Genomic DNA, 24,248 nt, shown 5'->3' on the forward strand with positions numbered 1-24,248 from the left:
TGGGAAGGGCCAGTCCTCTTCTGAATTTCATGACTCTGCAGTCGTCTCTGCCATCAAACTGAGGTTTAATTGACAAAGAAGAGCAAGTGGCCGCCGGTTGCTGGTAAGCCAAGAGTCTTTACTTCAATATCATTTAAATATTTAATAAGGTCAGGCTGTGGATGGCGCTGTGATGAGGCGTCATAAAGGCACGTTAAATACAAAATCATTCTTACTCTTCCCGCTGCTTGAAAGCTCCCAGATAGCACTACAAAACCCAATTTACGTGGGGAAATACTTTCTGACCTCATATGGTTAACATTCTAAAACTCATTTTAAAAGGCACACACAGAAAATTTGGGATAATGAGAGAAGGAATTTTACCTCCTTAAAAATAATGTTTTTAATTTCTTTTTTAGATTGTTTGGAGGGTGGTGGTTTGATGGAGGACATATAAATGAGAAGTGATAAATGAAAAGGTAATGAGTAAAATGGCTGTTTAAAATAGTGAAAAACAAACGGCCATTTGGTTAATGTTTTATGAGTAAGAATTATAAAATGCAGAAGCAAGTTTCTCTAAAGTATAGTGCCTGTTGTAATCGAAAATCACTAAATGCCATTTTATATTACTTTTTAATTAGTTACTAATTTTAGAGAAAAGCAATAAAGACTACGATGAGCAAAAGTTTTTAAAACAATTTTGTAATTAAAAAGTTGAGCAGTCAAATTCATAAATTCAAAATTACAAACTTTCATAATGAAACATTATCAGATATTTCAATAGAGAAAGGCAATTTTTCCTCGGCTCCTGCACAATTTCTAAATATTAAGCGTCTCGAATTATGCCTTCACCGCTAATCTAGAAAACACTTAGAGTAACTTAAGAAGAGATTGGTTAGAGCACATACCATCTTGGATTTCTCCTTTGCATTGAGCCAGATATATTACTTCAGTCCATGCAGTAGGAAGATGCACATGCTTCCCGGCGCCTAAGGTTTTGAGACCCAATTTTCTCTGTTTCGGGGAAGCGTGAAAGAGACAAACCAAAATATATAGCTTTTAAAAAATTAATTGATTTATTTAGATTATCCCTTAATTATATTCTGAAAGTCGTTCTATGGGGCTGATGCTCTGTGGCCAGTGTTGTATACAACTTCATATTTTTGCTTTTACTATTTTTATTTTTTGACATTTATGTAAACTGTATTACTGTTAAAATGTAGAGAATGTTTGTTAATATTCTGAGTAATATCATTAGTTATTTGCTGAAAATAATCCTCACTCTTTACTTCTCCGGGGATTACTTCTACCCCATTTCCCTACCAAGAGAATGCATTTCTGATTTTAGAGGGAAAAGTATATTAAAGAAATGTGATTCAACAGAAATTAGTTTGATGCCAATTTGTAGGAAAACTCTGGCTACTTCACAGTGGATGGACTAAAGTTAATGAACATAGAGATATCAAGATTGCCCCCCTTCTCTTAATGTGCCCACTCCTGGGGCTGCCCCAGGGAACAGTTGGCCAATTGGAGAGAAGCTCACTGATGAACGTACCTGTAGGCATCTTTCTGCGTGCATACTTATCAAAAGTATATTCTTTTTTCTAATCAAATTTTATCATGGATTTTTTTCAAAAATTTTAAATATACAGGCAATCATGAGTCAAAATACTAGGAAATCAGCACCACCACAACAAAAAACATGGCTTAACTTACGCCCCTGTTTTGTGCAGCTTTTACTTCATAAATTATTCAGTATTAAAGCAAAATCATACGTATATTACTTCTCTGCCAAACTTAAATTGGGTCTAATGTAGAAAAAGTAAAACAAGGACTTGTTTCAATTCCTGTTCTGTTTTGATATGTGTTTGAAAATTTGGTAATTAATGGCATACTCTTAAAGAAGGCATTTTTTACAAGTTAAGTGAATACTTTGTTAAAGAGAAAGAACAGAGTAGTCTGTGCATGTATAGTAAAGGTTTAGGAAAGCTTTTTTTCCTCTTTGGGACATATCATACCTCAGTAAACTTTTTTTTAGGAAAAAGTAGAATTTTCTTAATAAAAAATTTGTCAGCCTTTGATATTTTGCTGTGGGCTTTTGGGCTAGTGTTGACAGACATATTCCCCAATCATTTATGGAGACTCTTCACCCAAAAAGCCATTTGACATTGAATTATTCAGTTATAAGCTTTAACTTTAATTTGCATTTATATTTTTAACTATGCCTTATAATTAAAGAAAGGTGTACTCTTATTTTTTATTTCAATACTTTAGAACATGTAATCCTCCACCAACTAGAAGAGACAGTTCACATACTAAGTAATCAATAGTGTACCATTACCTTACATCTGAGAATGCTTTTTCTAGCTAGGTCCAAAAATTTTTCTTCCTCTTTTGGATTTTTTGTTTGGTTGAATCTCAAGATGAATTCTTTTGTGACTGAAAATGATGGCCTAAACCAAAAAAAAAAAAAAATCAATAATTATAGCTATCAGTTCCAAATTTTAATTAATCAACTTCTAGTGGCCAAGTGTAACTATTTTCTAAAAAGTACTTTACCTTAATAAGAATGTTTAACACACACACACAAAAGCAGTAAAATAAAAAAATACATGTACAGGCCTCCTAGATTGATCTTATCATACTCTTGGATTGAGAAACATAATTCTCATGATGTCAAAGAACTTTGTAGCCTCTGAAAAATAAGTTTCTGAAATGATTGCCAGAAGTCTTGTTGGTATATGCCTTCTTCACAGGTAAAACCCAGCACAGCTTCAATTATGTTGAAGACTGATTAATCTCCTCACATAAATCAGTGTTCGTTCAATTTAAGCTAAGCCTCTATTCCCTCCATGCAAGTGGAATCAGTCCAACTGTGGCTGGAAGTGAGCAGGGGAGGAAAGATGTATGTTGCAAGGTCAGAGAGGTGACAAGTAGCCAGATTAACTCTGGATGAGATGGGAAGCTATTGCAATGCTTTGATAAGAGGAGTGGCATGATTTAATTTAAGTTTTAACAGGATCATTCCAATGTCGTGTTGAGAGTTTGAGTGGGGGGAGATGGGACATAACAAGGCAGGGAGCACACATATGTTTACATGAGAGGTAATGGTGGCTTGGATCAGGATTATAGCAATGTAAGTAAAGAGAAGTGTTTGGATAACAGATATATTTTGACAGTAGCTCCAAGCAGACTTCCCACTGATTTAGAAATTAGATGTGACAGAAAAAAAGGAGTCATGATTGAACTGAGTAACTGGAAGGATGGAGTTGCTATTTACTGAGATGGGAAAGATTGCTAGAGGAGCATATTTGGGGTAAGGGTAGAGAATAAGTTCAGTATTGGACATGTTACGTTTGAGATGACCAAGCCATCCAAGTGGAGATGTAGAGTAGGCCATTGGATATATGAGTTTGCATTTCAGGGGAAAGGTTCAGCCTAGATACATCAATTTATGAGTCATTAGCACACACATGGTATTCAAAGTCTTGTGAATGGAAAGGATCCCATGGGGAAAGTGTAGAGAAAGTAGACAAGTATTTCAAAGAGAAACGAGAAAAATAAGTTGAAGGTGTATGAAAGACAACGAGTAGAGTGATTATAATGATGTACCACAGAATTTAAGATGGGCATGGGATCAAAAGTGACATCAGAAGAATAGTGAATAAGTAGCGGAATCAATGAGTTGTTTATTTGTGTGGTCAAATAATTGTTGGAGTCATGCTATTATAAAGAGTGATCTGGAAGAATAAAACACATTTTTAACAACTTACTATATTCAGAATGTACCAAATTAGTTGCTCTGTGGGATATAGGGAAAAAAAGGAAAAGAATAAAAATCAGATTTTGCCCCTGAGTAACTCACAGTGCTATTGGGGGTACAGATGTATGCAAAAGTAATGACAGTGCCACAAAATCACACGATAAGCAGAGGTAATGTCATGGTGCCCTGTAAACTAGAACCAAATATACATATCCCAGTGAAGAACAATTAATGAAATAGCTAACTCGCAAACTGTCATTGTAAAATGGGCCTTTATTCAGTCATTTATTTGGTAAGCATTTATTGACTACCTACTATGTATCAGGCACTAAGCTTAAAACCGGGGATACAATGGTGAAATAAACAAAGAACCCTGCCTTCATGGAGCTTATAGGAAAATAGAGGAAGAATCAAGGTGTTAGAACTCAGACTGTCTGCTAGAATTGGGCATTTTGAAATGACTAACTTCATTCTTGATTTCCTGTTCTCATTTTACTCTTGGTTTTGGAGATATCTGCTTAGACAGATATAGTGAAAGGTGGTTGAAAACTCTTTCTCGGTAGTCATCTAGGATGACATATCTTCGATCTTCATGGACCTACTCTGCAGGAAGAGTCCAAAATAGCTTTAATCTTCCCATTTGTACAAAACACTAAGGGAATTACAAGAAAGTAGCCCCTTTATCCATGTAATTTTTTATAAATTTCATTAGAAATTATGTTTTTAAAAATATTAACATAACAGTGCTGTTTATAACAAACCAAACATTCAGGACTGCATGAAAAAAAGTTAAAAGACTGCCTCCCAACACTACTGCCTCCAATTCTACCCATCAGAAATAGCCAAGATGAATGGTTTAGTGTGTATCCTTGCACATCTTTTTCAATGCTCACAAACATAAACTAACCTACACGCACTATATTTAATAAATGGAACCATGTATACAACACTGTAGCATGCTTTCTTCATTAAATTTAACAGATATTCCTCAAGTTCAACTGATCCTAATATCTAGTAATATGGATGTACAAATGCAACAATTCTTTTATTGATTGACAGTTCCCATTACTTCCTGTATTGACATCTCATTACTTCCTGTATAATTTTGTCCACACTAACTGATGCTATAATTAAAAAAAAAATCCTTGCACATGGGCCTAATATGCAACAGATGCACATTATTCTGATTTATCAATCCCCACATTATATCAATAGTTAAATATTTTGATTACCACCTCTGCTTGTAAATATATTTATATAAAGATATCATAAGAGAATGAAAAGGCAAAACTTTGAGTGGTAGAATATATTTTCAACACATATAACTGACAAAGGGCTCAAATCCAGAATATATAAAGAACTCCCAAACAATAGAAACATGGAGAAGAGGCTTATACAGCTAATGCACAAAAGAAGAAATCTAAGTGGGCAATAAATATGTGAAATGATGATTCACATCATAAATAGGGAAATTCAAATTAAAACCATAATGAGATGCTCCTACACATCCACCAGAATGACTAACATTTAAAAGAATGTCAATACCAGGAATTGAAGAGGATGTGGAGTAATAGGAACTCTCACAAGCTGCTTGTGGTAATCAATTGAGTGTTACCTACCAAGATTGAAGAGAGACATACCCACCAACTCAGCAATCCCACTGCTTGATATATACCCAAAAGAAATGTGTGCACCTGTACGCCAGGGGACATGTACAGAATGCTCAAAGCAACACTTTTCATAAGAGCTAAAATCTGGAGTCAAACCAATTTTCCATCTCATGGACCAAAAAGTGTAGTATGTCTGTGAAGGAAGGGTGAACAAAACATCCTCTCCTTTTCTATGGACAAATTTAAGCAGGGGTTAATTTTCTAGTTCCAGTCGCCTGAAAACCTAGTAAAAGTGGATGTCATCTGTGTTATTCAAACCATTACTTATGGTAAAAATGACCTGATAGCTACACTACATCTGGACTAAGAGGGCTGTGAATAAACTATAAATACCTGATGAGGGGAGGCTTTCGGCTTCCCAGAGTGCATGTTCTTTGCAGGAATCCACAAATCTGTTTTTAAAAAAGTCATTATTGGTTCCACTTTGGGACAGAAGAATTCTAAGCCTGTGTGTCTATTGTACCCAGCTCGCTGAGTCTTACATCTTCACGTAAGTAATCATTCGGATCGGCTAAAGAAGACCAGCTCCCATTGTCTTGTGTTGTGCAGCTGCTGTGAGAACTCTCAGGAGGTAAAATAATTGCCGCTCTGCTGGCATGTTGAGTTTCCTGTGCTGTATCCTGCTAAGCGATGTTGTCAATGGTTAGTGTGGCCTATCGTAATCGTATGAGACTGTCTAGTAGAGCCTAAGAAGACCCAAGAGTGGGTATTCAGTGTTAAGGAAATAAAAATAAACAAACTGCAGCTAGATGCACAATATGGATGATCTCACAAACACACTATTAATCCAGACACAGAAGAATACACACTATAATATTCCATTGATATAAAGCATAAAAGTGTAAAGAAAACCAAAGGAAAGTTAGGCGAGTGCGGAAAGTTAGCAGGGAAAGAAGGATGTTTTTATTGGAAGGAGTTACAAAAGAGGCTTCTGAAAATGATTTACTTCTTCCCCTGGTGAGTACACAAGTGTTTGCTCTATAATAATTTTTAAGCTTTATATTTATTTTTATATACTCTTCTGTATGTGTGTTACTTCACAACAAAAAAAGTTTTATAAATTAATGGCAAGATCTAAGAATATATGGACTTTTAATTATAATAGATTATTTAAAAATATTTTTTAAAAAATATTTTAGTCATTCATATTCATATTAGTAAAGCATGAAAATTTCTGTTTTCCACATTCTCACTAGAAAAAGATGACATCAAATGTTTTAATTATTGCCAATTTAATTGATGAAGACAGTATTTCCTTGTGGTTTAAAGTTTGTATTTCCCCATTAGCATTCTTGAGCAACTTTTTCTGTAAGAATGACTTTATAATCATTCTTACATTTTCTAATCTGTGGCATGCATGTTTATATATTTTGTTCATTTTTTTCTTATTAGGTTTTTTGTATTTTTCCTATTCACTTGAGGCAACATTGTAGAGTGGTCAAGGGCGCATGCCCAGAAGGTCAAGTGCACAGGCCTGGAGTTTGAATCTCACTCCCTCCCTTACTAGATCTGTAACCTTAAGCAGTTTATTTAACCTATCTGTGCCTTAATTTCTCGGTCTGCAAAATGGAAAAATAAATAGCATATTTTGTGGGTTGTTTTGAAAGTTAAATGAAATAATATATGTATTGTGCTTAGAAGAGTAACTAGCACATGCTAAATACTCAATGATAACTGGTACTATTATCATTATTAAAATTTTGCAGGTACTTTTATCTCAGTATAATATTTGTCTTTTTTCATTGTTATGCTAACTTTGGCCATACATTAAAATTTCATATGGTTATGCACCTCATAATGACGTTTCAGTCAATGACAGACTGCGTATATGACAGTGGTCCCATAAGATTAGCCCCGTATAGCCTGGGTGTGTAGTAGACTACACCATCTAGTCAGTACTGGAGGGGAGGATGAAATTTTCCTCTACCCTTCCAGGTTCCTCTGGCTGGTCTAAGAATTAAATTGACGTAAGACAGATTAACAGGAGAAAAATAAACAAAAGTTTAATAACACTTATACATAGCAGAAACCCAGGAAAACTGAGTAAATCACTAAAACGGCCGAAGCCCTTACCTTAAATAAGATCCTCAGCTAAAGACAAAGGAGATTTTGGATGTGGAGAGAATCAGGGACTTCAAAGGGAAGGTAGGCAATTCACAGGTAGGTGAAAAGGAGCAAACATTTGAAAAACGAGTGTTTGTTCGGCCACACAGAAACAGAAGAACACAGAGGGGAGCCCAACAAACAGGGTTTTCTAGGTTCCTCCCTGTCTACCACCTAGTTCATGCTATGCTAAGGTGATAGCTCGCTTCCTGAGACAGGTTTTTTTTAAATCTGAATTCTTTTAGGCAGTTCAGGGGGAGGTAACAAGAAAAACTTTCTGAGTTTTTTGTTTCTTAAAAACAATTAGCCTAAAATAATCCTCATGTTAAAGAGACACATTTTGGGGTAGTGAATTTTATTCCCCTTCAGTACACTTGTGATGTTCGCACAACAATGAAATCGCTTGATACGTTTCTCACAATGTCCCTATCGTTAAGAGACACATGACTGTATTTAGCTATGATTCCATTTCCTCTACTATTTCTAGGGTTTCTCATTTAGATGATCTCCCTCACCCAAATAATATACAAATAGACACCTATATTTTCTTATAATATTTGCAACTTGTTGAAAACATTGAGAAATCTCATTCTAACGTGGTTTTTCACTTCATATGGGCTGCTCATAGTGACTTCTGTCCAAAAGTATGGAAAGCAGGGAAAAACAGTGGAGAAACCTGACAAACACCACCTCAGTTGGGTGATCAAAGTCAACGCCCACAATGATAAATTGTGTTGATTGTATGTATCCTTGATGTGGTGTAATGAGAATAGCACTTAATCGCTGAGGTCTTTCTCACAATAAACATAATCCTAGTCTAATCATAGGAAAACATCAGAAAAATTCCAATAGAGGAACATTCTACAAAATGCCTGACCAGTACTCCTCAGAACTGTCAAGGTCATCATAAACAAGGAAAGCCTGAGGAACTGTCACAGCCAAGAAGAGGTGAAGGAGACATGACAACAAACTGTAAGGTTGTATCCTATATGGGATCCTGGAACAGAAAAAAAAATATCAGGTAAAAACTAGGAAAATCTACATAATGTGTGAACTTTAGTTAACAATAGTGTATCAATATGGTTCAATATTGTGACAAATGTACCATACTAATGCAAGATGTTAACAATAGGAGAAAGTGGGTGCAGGGTATATGGGAACTCTCTGTACTATCTGCTTATATACCTAAAGCTATTCTAAACAGTATACATATGTAAAGCTGTTCTAAAACTATCATCTAAAGCTGTTCTAAACAGTATTATATCTAAAACTGTTCTAAATAGTAAAGTGTATTTTAAAAAAAGAAATGTTGACAGATTAGGAATGGAGGATGAAAAAGAAATCACTTTGAGATAGAGCCCATCAGTCATTTGTTAATTTATCACTTCATTCTATAGAAATTGAGCACCTGCTATGAGTCAAACACTCTTCTAGGCAAGAAGACACAAAACAAAAGTGAATCAAAAACTGAGGTGCAGTCATTTGCCTCATGGATGGTGTACTCTGTTGGAGGAGAACAGATATACAACAGACAAGAAAACAAATAAATGAACAAGATTTCTGAGAGCATTAAGTGCTGGGAAGACATAACCAGAGTGGTGTGGAGGAGAGTAGCAGGGAAGGTGATACTTGCCATTAGGCAATCAGGGAAAATTTGAGGGAGAGACATTTGAGCTGAGATGAGAAAGAGGCCAACAAGGCAAGAGGCAGAGACAAAGGAGAGGCTGATGATAAAACCAGGGAGGCATCCAGGGACTAGATCTCCAGGTGTTGGGACCAGAGGGCAGAGTTTGAATTTTATTCTAGATATAACGGGAAGACACTACAATGTTTACATTAGAGCATGACAAGATTTCATTTACATTCTCAAAAGATCACGGAGGCTGCTGTTAAGAGAGCAGGAGGAGGACACTGGTTAGGAGGCTATTGGAGAAAGGCAGGAACTAGAGGATGACAGCTTGGTGGAGGGAGGCAGGGGGTGGCACTAGTGGAGATGAAGAAACCGCTAAGGTCACATAATTACAAAGGGCCAAGGACTCATCTCAAGTGTGACTCTAAAGCCTACAAAAATCTTCTCCATATTTTAGTATTAGTGTATCTATCTTATATTCCTTACTATAACTTGATTTTCTTAAGGTTTTTCTTATTGCTGTATACACAATTTGCTTAGTGAATACCTGGTGAATTGCCTTCTATATACTAAAATGTACTTTCTCTGTTTTACAAAAAGAAAAAGGAGACTCAGAGTGGTTATCAAACTCAAGGTCATCACTTTAAAAGAGAACAGAGCCCAATATTTGAAATAAACTGTCTGACTCAGTCTTTGCAGTCAGCTTTTTAGAAGATCCCTCAGAATGTTTTACAGTATAAGAATGTAAAACACATTCTTTTTCTTAACAAAATAAGTCAATGCAATTTAAGCAGATTTCCCCACTACCAACCATAGACACTCCCCTACCACACCAAACACACACATGCATGCACAATATCCAGGGTTTCAAATACAAGTTTAAAAATATATTTTCTGAAATTAGCTATTTTACCTCAGCTTTTTTATATGCTCTGAGGAAAACATATTTATATCATTTTATTTCCAAAGCAAAATAGAGCTTCATGATAAAAATAATATCTAATTCAATTTCTATGCTTAGAATATATTTTATAAATAATTTTAGTTTTGTCAATTGTTTTTCAATATGGATTGTGGCCTGTACTAAATCATTGAAAATATGGAAAGCTAGTGCTTTTTAGTTTTCTGTATAGATATTGAATCCCTTAATGGGTCTCCCACAGCTCAGGTCAATAAATATTTAATGGGAAATAAATACAGCTATTTTAACCATTTTTAGCCCATCACAAATAAATTGAGATTATTATACAAACTAACATTTACTTAATGATATACAAAATACATAATAAGAAGCAGAAAGACACTTCAAAGAGTAAATACAGGCATTTGAAAAGAAAATATACTTTAGCTTCACACATTCCAATTTCTTCAAAATGCCAAAGGATTTTAGAAAGACAAATGTAATCTACTGTCAGTGTGTAAGTGCAGTCCTGTGGAACAGGTTGTGAATAAAGAGCATCATTCTAATTTTACATATAAAGAAAACATTCTAAAGTCTCCTGACTGCATGGATACCCAACCCAGACTGACTCTTTATTTACATTATCTGTGAATTCAGAACTTTTTTTTACCTGACAATTCATTTGTTCAGTAAGTATTTAAGGAAAGCCTTCTACATACAAGATATTTTGCTAGATACAATGAGGGCTAGAAGAGGAGTCAGGCTTGCCCTCAGGAAGTTCCTAATCCAGGAGGGAAGTGAGACACCTCGCAAAGGATGTAACATAAAGGAGACATACTAAAAAAAAGGAAATAAAATTCTGTGGGACTTTAGCAGTAGAGATCATGATTCCAACACTTCCTAGTCCTACAATACTTGCTTCATCATTTAATCTATATGAGCTAAAATTTTCCATCTACAGAAATGAGGACAAAATCTTGTAGAATTTTGAAAAGCATTAAGCCAGAGCACACAGGCATATATTCGACACTGGACAACTGCTAGTTATAAGCATTACTGTTTTGGGTTAAAGATTCAGAAAAAGCTTCTTTGCAGAAATGGCACTTGAGCTGTAACTTGAAGTATAGACAGGAACTAGAAGGTGACAGAATAGCAGTTGTCCTTTCAAAATCCTTTCTTTGCTTATTCCTGGGCACATGATCACCCAGCTAAAGTCTATATTTCCCAGTCTTTCTGGCCGCTGGGTTTGGCCACATGGCCAAGCCAGTAGGATGTAAGCAGATGTAATATAAGCAAATTTCGGGTCGCCTCTAACTTAAACACTTGCTACTGTCCCTAGAATGATATTTATTCTCCTTCCAGGGGACTAGAACATAAATATAGTGCTGAATCGGATTTGGTCAAGCGGATGAGTCCAATACCCTATGAGATAATGACAGTCCTGAGTTTCTCACTGACCCCAAAAACAGAGCTGTCCCATCAGCCTAGACCCATTCACATGTCAGATAAATATACTTCTATCTTACTTCAGCCACTGAATTAGAGGCCTCTTTTTATAGTTGCTTCAAATTTGCCCTAACTACTACAAATAGGAAGAAAGAAAACAAATGAAGAATTTTAACCTAACATACAGTGACAGAATGCTTAAAATCAAGATAGGAAATGAAGATAGAAATGCTACGTTGAGAACAAACATAAATGGCATTGAATGGTGGTCTGTGGCAGAAACTTATAGCTGCCTATGCCAGTGTTATTCCCCTCCTTTTCTTACTAAATGATTCTTTCTTGCAGTTAGGTATGCCCATATGTGTAAGTTTCAGCAAGTAAAATGTAAGTAAAATTCAGATATTAGTTCTGTGAAGTTTCCTAAAAAGGGGCACAAGCCCTTCTTCTGCATTTCCTCTATTCTGCTGCATGAAGCATGACTGTGATAGCTGGAGCTTCAGCAGCCATGAGGGACCATGAGATGGCCTAAGTGTAAGCCTTGGGCAGCAGAGCAGCTAGTTAGAAGGAACTTAGGTCCCAGATCACCATGTCAGTTCTGGACTGACTACATTCAGAGAAATAAATTTCTATTTTGTTTAAGTGTCATTGCTATTTTAGATTTTCTTAGTTGCAGTGGGCACTACTTCTATACTATACATAGACTTTTGAGTTTTATTTGATAAATAAGAGGGAATTGTTTTGCGGAGGAGTGACGAGATTACAGCTGCACTTTAAGATGACTAAACTGAAAGTCATGTGTTGAAAGGTTTGGAGTGAGGAGTGACTGTTGGTAAACAGTGGGCAATTATTTCAACAATTTAGGTAAGAAGTAATAAAGGTCTGAACTGTGGTTTGGGCAATAAAATGAAGAAGAGTAAAAGAATGTGAGAGATTAGGTGGAGACTAAATTAATAGGGCTTGATTATAGGATATAAGAAAAGAAATTGTGAGTGTGGACATACAAATAATCTCCAGGTTTTGAGCCTACATGATTAGCTGTAGAGAGTTGACATCAAGACAATTAGATGGAGGAATCTGGGCAGATGATCCTAGACATTCTAGACAACTGGCCACCATTTACCTGTGAGACATCCAAGTGGAGAGATCTGTAATCCAAAGAGACTTGTGAGGCAGGCATTAGGAAGTGGATAAGATCTGGAAATAAAGATTTCAGATTCACCTACATATCAGTGATACTCAAAGCTACGAAATTTCAAGAGGTAGAATACTGAGAAAAAAAGAGTCGAGGGAGATCTTTGGACAAATCCCACAGTTAGGAGAGAAGAGGGAAAAGAGAAACAGTAAACATGATAAGAGGAGATTCGGGAAAGTAATACAATGTAATTCAAATATGTGTATAATTTGGGGTGTGAACTCCTCTTTGAGAATTGTTCATTGCTCATAGTCCCTGCTGAACCAGTGGATCTAACTACTACATTAGTACCATATGACTCCACCCTCCTGACCGTAGCTGACTGGGTCACAATAGGCATCTGACTCAAGTTGGGCCAACCCAATCCTCCTCCAGGGATTTTAAATAATTATCTGATACTTCAATCCATTGATGTTAGAGCTGAAAGGTCCTGTAGAGCCAAGAGGTGGCTTTTGCTGAGAGATCATTCAAGACAACAAAGCACCCCAAAACAGAAAGCTATTTGTTCACCATTGTAGCCACTAGTCAGTGTTTGATTTACTGATATATAGCCAGAGTTCCTACCCTTTTAGAGTTTATAGTCTAGTGTAGATGCAGACTATATCTGCCAAGTTGACCATTTTATCTCCAGTATCAATTAGAGATCATAGTGAATACTGAATGAATGAATGAGGCCTAGCTATACCTTCTGCTCTCAGGTTCCACAAGACAACCCTATATCCTTCCATTACATTTTTCTTTTACTTGAGTTAATTTAAATGTCCATCTATTCCAGGCAAACATGCAATCCTAGACTGAGATATCAAAGAAGAATAGATTGAAGATGAAGACCATGACTAAAAATGCACATCGGCAGAGATATCACGACTAAGAACAAAGAGAAGATCATTAGAGTTAATGTTTAGAAAGTCAGTGGAAATTCTTAAGAGAGTAGTTTCACTAGTGAATCGCTGTTACAGAGTTGAGTTTAGGGATAAGAAAAATTTGATGTCTGAAAATATTCCCCAAAATGACAGTATACAGAGCTTGTAAGGTCTTCATGATTAGTGCCTGTATTGGCCATAAACATTGTGCAGAGTCTCAGATTCACTGGACGCCTACATGACCTTCACGACCCAAACACTGAACTGCCCCTCCCCTTCTACATTTGGAGTAGCCACAGACAACCTGGAAGTGTGGATGAGTTAGCACCTATGGGTAGACAGTGGTGTAAGCTCAAGTATAAGAGGACTGGTTTCTAAGATCTTACATACTTTGCACAGATATTCTCATCAGTAGCTACTGATCTCTCATTTGGGGTAATACATCCTAGAGGAAGCTACGTTGCAATATACAGTTGAATGTGTCCATGCTTTTTATGGCCATCCAGCTCCTAAGTTACCACATTTTGGCTAAATCATCTACAGTCAACCCCAAATGCTACAAGTATAGCTGTTTCAGGCTAAAATTAACAGATCTGATTGCAAGGTCTTAACTATTACAATTTCACTTAAAGGCTTATAATAATTCAGATAAATGAAAAACAAAGACAAAGATCAAATAAACAAAAGATCAGAATATAAATATAAGTCTAAAAAACTTCCCTCCTGCTGTTGACAGCACTGCTTTATAGAACCCACACTACAGAGCTATATTGTATTATAAAGGTATACATATCTAAATCAATATTATATAGATATATGCATATAATATTTTGACATATTTAGAGCATGTATTTGTAGAACACATTTTACTAAATATAAAAGTGTCAAAAACATTAATAAAAAGGAAATATTTCATGCTTATTAACATTTCAGGAAGCTTTGAAGACCACAGCCTCTCAGATATAAAAAGTACTCAAGCAGCTTCTGTGAGAAAGAAATAAAATAATCTGATAGCTTACTAAATCTTCCTAATATAAAACTCTATATTTTCTCTTTAATTTTTTCCAGTCAGCTAAGGTAAATGTGTACATTTGATGTAAGTCTTCAAAATCTTTTCATCTTTTCCATTTCTGAGATGAAGTAGAAAAAGCAAAACAGACTGCACACAATAAACTAATTTTAGTTATAAAAGGAAATAGTGACAAAATAATATACTCTGAGCTGGTAACCCATTGCAAGATTGTGTGATTTTTCTCTTTGTCCAGGAACGTGTGGACTTCAGTACCTCACGTGAAGAATTTACATGGAGCTTTACATGTTTCCCTAACAGAACCCACACTGAGCCTGCAAAAACTCATGTTTCTAAGGAAAAATAAGTGCAGCAAATACAGTATGAGGCCTATGACAATTCATGCAACACCTGAGAAGAAAAACGAAGGTGATGTTCCCTTGCACAAGATAGGTCTCTGCTTCATCTCAAACAGCTGATGCCAGGGACAGAATCTGGCTTCCCTTGATACAAGGGGCCACGGAGACAAGACCAGGTATGTTTTCTATGTGACCGTTCAGTAAGAAAAAGCCAGGATTTTCAAGGTGCAGGAAACTTACGGGAGACTCCCTGCACATTGTCTGACTAAATATCCGAGGTAAGAGCAATCAGAACTAATCCTAACGCCTTCTCCCCAGCCCCAAGGGAGCTGTACAGAAGGCCACCTTGGCGCTCCACAGAGAAGGAAAGAAAAAGAAAAAGAAAAAACAATACACACACACACACATATATGCATGTATTATATTGCTGAGAAGATCAGTCTTAACACAGATTTACACCTGAGGCAAACATAGATATTTGTCCAAGAAAAGTCAGACAATGAATGTAGTTTCAGTTTTCCCAGACTGGTAGCATTTACAGGTGCCTGGCAGAGAAGCAGATGAAAAGATTCCCTGGAGGATGATATATTTCCCCTAGTCCTCAAAAAACATGAAGAAACATTTTTTTCCCTAAGAATAAGTGAAAAATGATAAGATACAGGAAAAATGTGACATAAATTAGAACAGTAGAAATTACAAACTTACCAAGACTCCAGTCATTGGAATAATCAGACACAAATTATAACCATCATACTTATTCTACAATATGGCTTACAAGTATCTACAGGCAACCAGAAACTATCAGTCTACATAGAAGATTTGAAGAAAAATAAATGAATTACTAAAAATGTAAGACAAAATTTTTAAAACTCAATGGATAAATTTGGTAACAAGGGAGAGAATTAGTCACGTGGAAAACAAATCACATATCAGAATAAATTATTTAAAATATAATAGAAAGAGACAAAAAGATGGAAAATGGAGATAAGAGTAAAAGATATGAAATACACAATAAGATTGCCTAATATACATTTAATCAAGAGTCCCAGGAGAGAAAAGAGAAAATGGGTTGTCAAGGTAATATCTGAAGAAACAATATCTGATAATTTTTCAAGAATGATGAAAGACACAGTCCACAGATTCAAAAGGTCCAAGAAATCCAGGCAGAATAATTTTTTTTTAAATTACATTCTGACACATCATAGGAAAACTGCAGAAAATGTATGACAATAAAAAAATTTTTAAAGCAACCAAATTGGGGGAAAAGAGATTAATCTTAAAGAAAAAGCATCAAAATTTCAGCTAACTTCTCAACAGCAGTAGGGGAAGCTGTGAGTGGAATGATATCATCAATGTGCTGGGAGAAAAAAAGAATAAAAGTGGTAACAGACCAAAGATAATTCCATATTCAGTTTTAAATTTCTCTCAAGAATAAAAATAAAATAAAGATATATTCAGACAAACAAAAACTGAGTTTTTTCTCAACAACAAAATCTCACTAAGGAAAGTTTAAAAAGTTTTACATCTGGCAAAAGAAAAACAAGGTCTAAGAAGCAAGAAGGAATGAAAAGCAAGAAAAATGATAAACAGTAAATAAAATAAAGAGGAACAGTAACTACTTAAAACAATAAAGAAGTGTGGGGAGGTTTTAAAAAGCACAAAATAGAATTAAAATCCTAGATAAAGTTTGAGGAAAATAATTATAATTAATCATGAAATGTCTGGAGTATTCCTTTTAAATCAAGATTGAGATAAGCATGTTTAGAATTAATAAGAGAATTTACCAATATTTCTGTATGTAAAAATCAACATATAAAAATCAATTGTATTTCTCTCTTCTGGCAACAGCTAGAAAAAAATATATATTTTAAATATATGCATAAAACTTATAATAGTATCAAAAGTACTAAATATATAGGGATAAATCTAACAAAAGATGGACAGCACTCACAAAAAAATATTAAAATTTTATTGAGAAAATTTTACAAATAATTAAAAAAATGGAGCTATATACCTTGTTCATGGATTGGAATCTTACCATGATAAAGATGCCAATTCTCCTGAATTCATCTATAGATTCAGAAAAATCCAATAAAAAATCTCAGCAAGTTTTTGAAAAAAAAAAATACAACAAGTTGATTGTAAAAGTAATATGCAGTATACCATTGAAGAAGAACAAATTTGGAAAATCTGTTATATTGACTATTAAATGTTATTACTCTAGTAACTGAGGCAGTGCAGTGTCAGTTTAGAAAGAGACAAATAGGCCAGTGAAACAGAAGAGAGATCCCAGAAACACCCCCACTATATGTAGACACTTGATTTATGCAATAGTTGTACTAGAGAAATAGTGGAGAAGGATGTTCTTTTCGATACATGGTGTTGATCAATGTGTATGTATATAAAAAAGGGAAATTAGACCTGTACTTAACACCTTTAACAAAAATCATTTCCATATGTATTACATGAAAGACAAAGCAATAAGGTTTATAGAAAATAATATATAAGAATGTCTGCATGATCTTGTGGTGGAGACAGATTTCTTAACCAAAATACAAAAATGACTAATAATAAAAGACTGAGAATTAATAAGTTCTGTTCACTAAATGGTATATATCCTATGATCCAACAATTCCATTCCTAGGTATGTACCTTAGGATATCTGCTAGGATGCTTGTACAAGAATGTTCATGGAAACATTATTCATAATAACCATAAACAGGAAATAATTGACATGGCCAACAATAGTAGAATGAATGAATTATTTGCAGTATGTTAATGAAATGGACAAATGGAATGAACAAATAAGCAATAAAAATTATATAGCTACACTCAATATCTTGAATGAATCTTAAAAACATAATGACTATACTAATTTTCAAGACTTCTATATGGTGAAAGGCACCACAAAAACAAAGTTAAAAGACAAGCCACAGACTGGAAGAATTCATAATAAATATTTAAGAATATATATATCAATAAGAAAAAAAACCCACAAAAGTAAATTGGTCAAATATATAAACAGATAATTCATAGAAATAATTCTAATGGCAACAAACATTAAAAAATGCTCAGTCTCACTAGTTATCAGGGATTTAAAAAAAATTAGTTATCAGGTGAGAACCACTTTTGACCTATTACAATGGAAAATATTGAGAAGTTTGACAATATCAAGTGTTGGTGAAGTTGGGGGAAGTGATACTTTCATATACTTGTGAAGAAAATGTAAATTGATTCTGATACTTTGGAGAGTAATAGTATCAAGTAAAATTTAAAAAGCAAGGAATAAAAAATTCCATTCCAGGGGCTGGCCCAATGGTGCAAGCGGTTAGGTGACCACGCTCGGCTACGGCGGCCCAGGGTTCGCTGGTTCGGATCCCGGACGCACACTGAAGCACCGCTTGGCAAGCCATGCTGTGGCAGCGTCCTATATAAAGTGGAGGAAGATGGGCACGGATGTTAGCCCAGGGCCAGTCTTCCTCAGCAAAAACGAGGAGGACTGGCAGATGTTAGCACAGGGCGGATCTTTCTCACACAAACACACAAAAAAATTCCACTCCAAAAAGATACTTACACAGGTCCACAAGGAGAAATATACAGTGATTTTCACTATAGCTTTGATTTTATTGGCAAAAATTTAGAAAATAAGGTAAGTAAAATAAGAAGAATTCATTATACTGGAACATTATGCAGATGCTAAAATGAATGAAGAAAATACATAATTATCAATATGGATTGAATTCAAAACATAACATTGATTTTTTTAAAAAAATGAAGTCACAGATAAATGTGTTAGGTATAATTACATTTATATTCACATGGAAAATACAATTTTATATTCACATATATTAAAGTAGAAAAATGAACTGAAATGATATACACCACAATTATTATAGCCAAGAGGACATACGGTCAAAGAGCTTCAAGGTTATCTGTTGATCTGTTCTTTATTAAAGAAAAATATTTGAAACCAATGTAACAATATGTCAACATGTAAGTTTTATTATGTATTCTATTCTGCTCAAGTTCTTAAAAATTTCTTAAAATCACACTCGATTTTTGAAATATCAACAAACTTTAAACCAGTAACTTCATTTTAGAAACTTTATCCCAAGGAAATAATTTGAAATGCAAGAAAACATTCTATTGTGGCTTAATTTGAAATGGCAAAGAACTCAGAAATAACTCAAATGCTTTACAATACAGGAGTTATTAAATGCTTTCTTTTATGTATTTCATAGATTATTATGACAGGTTCAAAGACATATGATTATAGGAAAAACCCTTATTTTAAACAAATATTGTAGAATTCAAAATTTTAAAAATATATGATGATTAAAAATAATGAAGCTATTTATTTAAAAAATAATAAACCTTGACATTTTTATCCTTAGCTATAGAATTATGGGTGATTTTTTTTATTGTTCACAATTTTCTGTACTCTCTAAATTCTACACTGCGTATTTATTCACTACTTTAATAATATAAGAATATTTTCAAACTTACTTTGATTTATTACTCATTTTCCTTAAATTTTGAAAATTAAACCTCAAGAGTTTTTCATAAGAGGAAGATATTACTCCAAATTTGTTAGTCACAGGTGATTTATTAACAGGCATATTCACAGATCACAAACCTAGAGAGAAATATTAAATTTTATATTAGAATACAAATGCACTCACAGTACCAAATAATGCATTTCACACAAATTCATGATTTGTGGGGAAAAGGGTGGCAAGAAGGAAAATCAAGCTTGCGAACAAAATTACATTAAGGAAGAATTTAAATTTAAAATTAAACTGTCAGACCTAGGAGTCAAATCCAACTTTGAACCAAAAACCCATGTTCTTTCTATTATGTTAGTATTATAGACTTATTCTTCCATATAATATTTAGCATATTAAGCTTTAGCAGTTTTCTCACCAAACCATTGAAAGAACAGTATGGCAGGGCCAGCCCTGGTGGCCTAATGGTTAAGTTTGATGCGGTCCACTTTGGCAGCCTGGGTTCAGTTCCCAGGCGTGGACCTACATCACTCGTCTATCAGTGGCCATGCTTTGATGGCAGCTCACATACAAAACAGATGAAGACTGGCAACAGATGTATATCATAATAGTTATGAGGATACAACAGACTGTCAACACAAAATAATCAATAACCATTCTATAGATAAGAGAAATGAGGTGAGTTTACTTGAGCCAGAGTGAGGATTATAACCCAGGAAGGCCTTAGAAAGCATTCTAGAGAAGCGTGGTTTTCAGTACAGTTTTATATCTTTTTAGAGCAAAAAACATACATTAAACACACCCAGGATACATCTTCATCAAAATTTCAAAGAGGTATTCAGTTGCAGATTAGCAGGTCAACATGACCATAATGTCAAGAAAGGAACTAATCTGGGCATTACCAATAGAATGTTAGGGCGGGAAGTATGCATTCTTATCTTAAGAGAGTGCATTCTTTACTTTAATGGTTAAGTAGATGGACAATGTATGCTTGATAGGCCGTAAGTCAGGCTTTTTAGTTCAAGCTGAATCAGTTTTGAACCCGAATAGTTACCCCATATACCTCAATATGTGACAATCTCTTTTTAAGACTAACTGATTTACTTAACTGCTCTGTGCCTCAGTTTCCTCACCTGTACAATGGGTATAGTATCTCCTTATAGAGTTGCTGTAAGAAATAAATAGGTCAATGTATGTAAATTGCTTAGACTAGAGCCTGGCATACAGGAAGCTTATGATCATTATTAGATTACTATGCTTTCTGATTTTAAGGTTACTTGTAAATTTCTTTTTGTCTCCTGTCTTTTTTGCCATTCAGATTATGCTTTCTCTGCTTGCCCTCACATCTAAATTTATTTCCTTTTGAAGTATGTCTAAGCACATTTTGTGAGTGTATGACCGAAACTAAGACACACTATTTGTGTTTAGAGGGGTATTTAAACACCAACATGAAGTAATGAAACAGGTAGTCATATTTATATTGAATTATTTTGCATTTCATTTTCAAGATAGTTAATTTTTAAAACTGATCATTATATCACTGAAGGTTCTGACAGGAAACAGATGGCACACTCAAATGGGGTAACTGAATAAAGAGACTCGTTCCAAAGATGTGGGCAGATTTATTCAAATAATAAAATAAAACCCAAGACAGTGCCGTTGTAAGCGGCTGGCAAGAAGAGGGTGAACCATTACCACTCTCAGGACTGAGGGGAAGAGGGACTCAGAAAGAACAACTGTAGGAGAAGGTGCTTACTAAACATCTTTGGCCTTTGGTCAAGAGATGCAACCAGTCTGAGGCTGCCTCCTAAGAGGCAGTCTGGAGCATAGGGACTTTGATCTCACTCTCCTCCTGCACTCCACTCCAAGCCTGGGCTTCCCATTAGCTAAACCAGACTACAAGCCAGAAGGTGCAGGGCAGAGCGAAGAAGGATGGAAAGCAGATCAGGAGGAGCAATGGGAAAATATCCAGCACAAAATGGATTATAAACACAAAACATCCTTGTCTATTGCTTTTAGTAACAGCAAGGTCTGCTTCTAATCATCTGTATCCATTAGAACATAAAGCAAATGTATTTTTAAGTCAGCAGCTGTACTGAGCTATCTACAGGGATATCATTCAGAGTGGGCTTAACTTTAATATAAAACACAAGTTATTCACAAGCAGGATTAATATATTCAAGAGTTTATTTTTTTAATGGCTAACATCATATTAGATATTTCCACCTTAAAAGGCACTCAGGAAAATAACTCCAAACAATTAATAATGAATGCATGATAGAGTACACATAAGCACAGAATGACAACAATAAAGAAGTAGGGATATTTGAAAGAATTAATTAATCTAGTAATAAATGTCACAAATTTGATAAGTATTTATTGAGTCATATAAAATTATGGAGATAACATGTTTAAATACACTAGGTAAAGACAATGTCTTCAAAAGAAGACAAAAGAAATCCATCATTCATAAAACATTACATATTTCAGAAATAGAGTTTAGAAACACAAATTTGAATCAGACAGACTCTTAGATAAATTAATTTAAAACGTTTAATGCCAAATGAATAGAAAGGAAAAAGTACAGATCACCTGGGGAGAAAAATAATTGAAGGGAAACCAAATTAAAGGCAAACTAGTTTTTGTGCACATGCATTGGGCATATTGATCTAGAGCTGTTTCCTGATTATTTCACATAATTGACTACAATTAGTCATATTTTTTGAGGTTCCATTCCAAGAAGTTAGAGACTAATTATTTTAGAAATTCTCTCTTGATCACTGGACCTACTGTCCAAAGACTCCTCACATCTGCTGGTAATACTGGTAGGTGTTTGCATCATCTGCTCAAAATGCAAGTTCCTCAATACCCTGGTGATAAGACTTCTCCAGATTGGATGGGTAGAAAACATTGTAGGGGAGGAAGACAACTCCTCTACCCTCTAGGTCCTTCTGGCTGGTCTACGAATTAAATTGACATGAGACAGAATAACAGGAGAAAACCAAACAAAGCTTTATTACATGTATACATACATGGGAGAAACCCAGGAAAACTGAGCAACTCACCAGAATCGCTGAGGTCATCACCTTAAATACCATCTATACCATCTTCGGCTAAAGACAAAGGAGGATGTTGGGGGTAAGGGGAGTCAGTTATGACAGATTACCAGAAAAGCACAGTAAACAAGAGTAAGGTTGTTATGCAGATTTAAGTCCTTGCTTTTCTCACTGATAAGAGTTTCTAGGGATAAGATCATCCCCCTCTTCCTGGTGCAGAGGGGAGACATCTTTACAAATGGAGATTTCCCTTACAAACATAAATGTCTCTTACACAGAGTAACTTCTAATTTGTTTTCAGAGCTTTTCCCATGTCTGCAGTTTTTAAAAAAATAACCAGCCAAAAATAGTCCTCACGCCAAAGAGACACATATTGAGGTGGCAAATTCTGCTCCCCTACAACGTCAAATTGCTGTAAAACTTACTACTTGCTTACTCTCAATTTCTGGTTTATCTTGGGAGTACTTATCTTGGGAGTAACAGTGCTTAGCCAACACTAGTTTGCGCACCATTATTTGAGCAGTATTGTGATATAAAAGAGACAATATGACTCCCTAAGGTATTTTATTAGTTAGGATTGCTTTTGACTAAGAATAAAAGAAACAATAACCAAATAATCTCAAGTTTCCAAAAAGAAAAGATGAACGTCTTCAGAAATGTTTCCCATATGGATGTTGGAAGTAAACCCTCAGTATGGTAAATAACAAAAAAATAAATACATAAGGTTTAAAATTACTCCCCTCTCCTAAAAACTACTTCAAAATATAGAACCTAAAAGCATCAACTTTCACAAATTTTTAGTCTTTTCATAAGAATATTCTCTTTCATTTCTCAATATAGTCCAAAACCTGAAGCTATCAACAAGGAATTATTATTATTATTATTGCAAGTACAGTAGGGCCTTTTTGCATTGTATTACTATAACTAGAGTCACACACACTAATCATTAGTGGAGCTGAAACATTCATCTTCTAATACACTATTTGATAAAAAGTTTTTTTGAACTATTTATTCAAACTTTCTGGGGGAAATCATTTGTACCATTCTGTTCCTCCTCATGACAGCTACATGCAGTGATGTTGACTTGCGAATTGTATAGAAAGGGACAGACAATGGCTTATCTCATGCTCTTTAGCAACCACAGACCACCTTAAAACAGGTATAGAAAGTTAAAATGAAGGCAGAAATTTTATTTTTCTGCTATCAAATACAAGACACATGTCTTTTACTCTGCTGGGAAAACATGATAATTAAATGTAAAGAGATTAAAATGGACTTGTTAAATTGGATTCATTCACATCATTGTCAAGAAATAGACATCATTTTTCCTGAATTAGCAAAAGGTGATATAAATGTAAAAATGAGACTTTTTATAAATTAAATAGATCTTTAAGATTTAGATATCCTTTTATTCTCTATAGTACCCAAAACACAGGGTGCTGACTGAATTTATGGACTGAAATGGAAACAAAATCTTAAGTGAATAAAAATGATCTTAAAGATTGGATTACTCTCCTTTTTAAATAAATCTTCCCTCAAATAGTGAAATGAAAGGTAAAAAAATCATTATTTTTGAAAGCAACTATTTCTAAGACCCACCTCTTTGCTTGATCTAATTTTCTTGGCTTATACAGCATTCCACTAAAGAGGATGGTCTGCTGTAACTCACATTTTCTCTACCACTTTCTTGGGATGGTTTTCAATAAGTTAAATAGGTTCCAAATATTTACCTTGCACATTTATTTGAAGTGGGCAAAAAGATAGCTTGAGTT

General features: G+C 34.8%; 1 protein-coding gene across 2 annotated transcripts in view; it reads right to left on the bottom strand.

The window, feature by feature from the left end:
* Positions 1-24,248, bottom strand: part of TMEM232 (transmembrane protein 232) — a 185,775-nt gene that overhangs the window by 148,481 nt on the left and 13,046 nt on the right. For both annotated transcript variants that reach the window (XM_058538321.1, XM_058538327.1), the window contains 3 exons: positions 19,422-19,551; positions 2,321-2,432; positions 888-993 (listed from right to left, as the gene is read on the bottom strand). In XM_058538321.1, coding sequence (XP_058394304.1) covers positions 888-993; positions 2,321-2,432; positions 19,422-19,534 — 331 coding nt within the window. In that variant the 5' untranslated portion in view covers positions 19,535-19,551. The remainder of the gene's footprint in view (positions 1-887; positions 994-2,320; positions 2,433-19,421; positions 19,552-24,248) is intronic.

Source organism: Diceros bicornis, chromosome 1 (assembly GCF_020826845.1).
Source record: "Diceros bicornis minor isolate mBicDic1 chromosome 1, mDicBic1.mat.cur, whole genome shotgun sequence".
NCBI classification, from domain to species: domain Eukaryota; kingdom Metazoa; phylum Chordata; class Mammalia; order Perissodactyla; family Rhinocerotidae; genus Diceros; species Diceros bicornis.